We start from the raw sequence: 4,629 nt of genomic DNA on the forward strand, positions 1-4,629 counted from the left end.
GATGTTGGACTCTGCCCCTTTTACTGTTCGACCGTGAAAGAATTCACCTTGTTTACGAGGTCATTTTGCTCAATACGTTTTTAAGAAATCACCTCTTTTCCGAGACATCTTCTTTGGCGCTCGACAACTGAGAGCAAAAATATTGTCAAACTCCGGACAATAACCCAAACCATTCACACCGTGTGCTGGGAAGACTATTATTTTCCAAAGGGAAAATTTAAATAATTTAATAGTTTGTTTCACTCAGTGTACCTTGTTTTTCCAACAAGTTTGTTTTCTATTGCCGATCTGTTTGCCGTGCGTTATCTGTGGGTCGTATGTAACGAAGATAAATGCTGTGTTGTGACACAGCGCGCAGCAGACATACGCGTCGCTTGGCTTGTTTACGTTTGCACGTATTGCGTGCCTATTGCAACTTTGAATCAAAACAGGCAAACTCGATTACTCTATTTAGGCGATGTCCAAATAACAAGGAGGCTTAGGCCCTGTTCACAGGTATACCTTTTCTTTAAAAACGAGAACAAGTTTTATACTGCTGTTTGACCTACCTTCTACACGTATCCAGTGAAAACGTTCCCCAAAAACGCATCTTTTTCAAAGACGCTTTCCAGAAAGGAGATTTTTGAAAACCGCCGGCTTATCGTTTAAGTGTGGACGGACGAAAACAGATGTTTTCGATACCATGACGTCATACATCATACGCAGCGTACCCTGTAAGGTGTTCAATCTTAGTTCCATCGTTTTAGCGTTTTCGTGTAGACTTGCGAAAACGATTTGAAGAAGTTACGTGTGCACTCGTATTTTTTTGACAACAGAGAAAAAATCTCCGTTTGTCAAAACATCCGGATACTAGTGTGCGAAGTCGCAATGAAAACCCATTAATGTGAGCAAGAAACTTGAGTAAATGACAGGTGTCAAAGGCATTATTTGTTATTTGAAGCAATAGAAAAATTAAAACTAGAAATACGTGTTTGACAACTCGGTTTCTACCTTTTACCCATGCAGCTGCTGATAATTGAGCTTAACCATTAACAAAGTGGGGCAAAAAAAAAAAAAAGAAGCAAAACATAACATTAAGCTAGGCCAAACTCCAGTTAGTCATTAAAAAGACTATACAGTTCGTAATGTCGACTTTCAGACATTCAGGCCTAATTAATTAAACTGCTGACTGTGAATACTATATTCGAACACAGGTTTTTTCGGAAAATATTTAAACTCTATATATTTACTCCCGTCGCGATTATTTTTACGCCTTGGCGCGACAGCCTTGTTGAAACGTTTTGCATGTTAACTGCAGCACAAAAACGGAAGAAACCATAGCACAAATTAAAATAAAGTTATCTACTTTTTGATCTTGAAATAATCAACTGTAAGATCACATCTTCAAAGCAAACAAACTAACTGTCAGTTACATCGAACAAGATCGAAATGAGCCGCAAAAAAATTGTCAAGATTTTCAAAAATTCTTTTTCTTCCTCAGTTTGAATTGTTTGCTGAGAGGATCCGTGAAAAGCGGCCTTCTTTCATTTGCTTTGTGCCTCCACGGATTCCCTGGTGACTATTTGATGTGAGGAGAAGATGTTACATCGGGGGGTTGATGTAGGGAGAACAAAAAAAGAATAAAAAAGAACAGTTTGGCTCTGCTTTAATTGAAGTTGTGATAGCTTTCCCTCTCCGTCTTTTTAGGGAAGGGTTATGAAGGGATGATTTTCCACTTAATAGCAAGTTGATTAATTCGATATAAAAACTTTAAATCCCTGCTCAAGTCTTTACGTGTCTCCGGTTAGTTCGCTAGTTGACTAACAGTCAATACGGAACCGAGAAAATTAATTTTAGCCCATTTTATGAACTATTAACCAGCGCAAGGTCAAGATAGCAGTTTAGTGACCAATCAGAACTGGGATTAATTAAAAGGACCAAGAGGTTTAGTTCATTCCTCGATCTCCTACGTTTCAAAAACACTAGACTGCCGAACATTTGTGGCCTTTGCCGTTCGTTATTTCAACTGAAACAACAGCCAGTTTTGCAAACCGCTCGAAAACCTTTCACTTTGGGAGACTTAGTAACTTCTGAAACGATGAATATTTGAATTTTATATATATGAGCTTTGCGAGCGGAGTCCTTGCGCCTCAAATCCTTTACTCAAATGTACAATGTTGTTTAACTGCAAAATCTCTGACGATGGAAAATAACAAGGACATGACCTCATCATACATCACCACTTGTGTTTTGAACGCTTTCTTATCTTACACCGCTGTTACATTGAACTGTTTGACGATCTACGCCTTAACAAAAGTCTCATCATTACCAAGACCTTTTAAAACGCTGCTCTTAAGTTTGGCTGTTTCTGATCTGGGTGTTGGTTTGATGGTGCAGCCTTCGTACATTGCGACTCTTGTCATGGAAAAGGAGCAAAAAACGGAAAACAATCCAGCTTATAACATAAGCGACCAATTTTTAAGGTTTACGCTGAATCTGTTTGGTTTTGCTTCATTCCTCGGAGTAACTTTCTTAAGTTTGGATAGATTCCTAGCTGTTTACCTTCACCTCAGATATCAGGAACTTGTGACCCACAAACGTGTTTCTGCGACGGTTATTTCTATGTGGGCTTTCAGCGCAGTGTTATCGTTTATGAGACTGTGGATCTCGGCACAAATTCTTTACATAATTTTTGTAATTATTTATATCTTTTTTCTTTTACTTATGACGGCCCTTAATTACAAGATTTATATAGCTGTACGCCATCACGCGAACCAAATTCAAGCTTCTCTCCAAGCTATAACAGCTCAAAATAGCGGAGCTGAAATGAGATACGCTGCAGCTGCAAGTAGGAGAACATTTGGAATCGGAGCATTGTTGATATATCTTGCTTTTTCAATTTGTTATCTGCCGAACGTGTTTGCCTTAATTATTTTTCTCTTCTCACCAACAGGCACCTCTCGCGGTTTTTTTGACCTGTTCAGTTTGACTTTGTTGTTTCTTAACTCCACATTAAATCCATTAATTTACTGTTGGAAACTGAGACAAATTCGACAAGCTTTCATTAATGTACTACGGAGCATGCGCGTGAATAGCCTGATAATGAGGTGTTGCTAAAACTTGGTTGAGCCAATGCGTTTCGGTTCATGTGGTCGGATTTAACCAGACAGCTGCATAAGCCGGGAAATATTGGTCCAAATTTTAAACTTTTAGGTGATAAAAAACGAATTTATTCAATCGCTTTTTAGACTGAGACCTGAGTTCCTAAAAATACTAACAGACAGCCATGAAACAGTATGAAATTTGAAATGACAGCTGATGAATCAAAAACAATTTAAATTATAATTAAGGCTCCCATCCCAACCTACACCATGAGTTTAATTAATTGTATCCTACTGAACTTGTTTACATGATAGAAAAAACGCTCACATTTTGAAGAAATTTTTCTCAAGGCAAACCAGTGAAATTAAACGTATCTGAAATCAGGGTCTCTCTGAAATAGATCTATAATTATAGGTTGAACATAGCTGTTTTTTACCCAGGTAAAAATCACTAGCAGAAAGCAACCTAAAACAAAATCGGTATCCTTGTGAATTAACAGTTATTTTCCTCTGGAAATAATTATTGCAAACCTTTTTTACATTGAATAAGGCATATGATGTTGAGTAAAGCTTCTGGAGTGAGTTTTGTGCACCATTAACAGTTGTTTACTCCTCTATTTCTTGAATTAATGTCATGTCATCATTTCATTGTTCTGTCAGGCTTATTTCATGTTTGTTTTAATAAGAGAAAAATGATTAAAGGTTCATGAAAGCAGTTGTTCAGGTCTATTCTAATCACATGTTAGCAATAGCGGCTTAGCATCGAACAGGTGTTTCGAAAAGCAACGAAAAACTGTAGTCTGTAGTGGTCTATACAGTGCGTGGCTACCAGGCCTGACCAAGGACCCAAAATTGAGGAAAGCAAAGCCCAATCTAGTTCCTAGGGACTTGTCGTTTCCATTATGGCGGAAAGGTTGAGAAGGCCAATGAAATAATTTTTAAGGTTGTCTGATGAGGGTGACTTGTTCAAATGGGATTTGCGGGTGAATTAAGCAACAACAAGAAACACCTGTTTTTGAACATGTTAAAAATAAAATGATAACTAGAAGTTAACCGCAAAAACCGTGGACAATGATCCTGCTGGTTGTCAATGTTGGATCTCTAGAAACGAGATCTAATCAGCTTAAATATCAAGAACAAAAATCGAGAAGTCCAAAGATTACTGCAAAGCTGATAACAAGTTTCCAGTTGTTTCTGAGTTTATAATGGCAATTACAATAGATGGAGGATGTCGCAATAATGAATGTCCCCCTCTCTCTTTTAAACAATATTAATTTTTTGGCGACATTCTCCATCTATATAATATTTAATTCCTATCATAAATTCAGTAACATCTGTTAACGTAAAGAAGACTGGTATAGCCAGCCGACATGTTGTATCCAGTGAACAGGCTCTCTGTTTGGGGAAAAAAATAAGGCCTGTTCACTGGCTAAAATGTTGTTCTTCAAAGCAATACACGTTCTAATCAGCTTTGCAGTAGTCTTTGGACTTCTGTTTTTTTTTTTGTTAAAAATAAAATCTCGTTTTCGAATTAATGACTGACCGAATG

The 4,629-nt window shown here is 37.5% G+C and overlaps 1 protein-coding gene across 1 annotated transcript; it reads left to right on the top strand.

Annotated features, from left to right (window-relative positions):
• Nucleotides 1-2,181: 2,181 nt before the first annotated feature.
• LOC140945199 (melanocortin receptor 5-like) lies at nucleotides 2,182-3,096 on the top strand. The gene has a single exon (XM_073394252.1). The coding sequence runs from the start codon at nucleotides 2,182-2,184 to the stop codon at nucleotides 3,094-3,096; it is 915 nt and encodes a 304-aa protein (XP_073250353.1).
• The last annotated feature ends 1,533 nt before the right edge of the window (nucleotides 3,097-4,629 follow it).

The sequence above is a fragment of the Porites lutea genome, chromosome 8 (assembly GCF_958299795.1).
Source record: "Porites lutea chromosome 8, jaPorLute2.1, whole genome shotgun sequence".
NCBI lineage: Eukaryota > Metazoa > Cnidaria > Anthozoa > Scleractinia > Poritidae > Porites > Porites lutea.

Excerpts from the sequence above, each read along its gene's own strand:
- LOC140945199 (XM_073394252.1), top strand. The coding sequence starts at position 2,182 with ATGGAAAATAACAAGGACATGACCTCATCATACATCACCACTTGTGTT.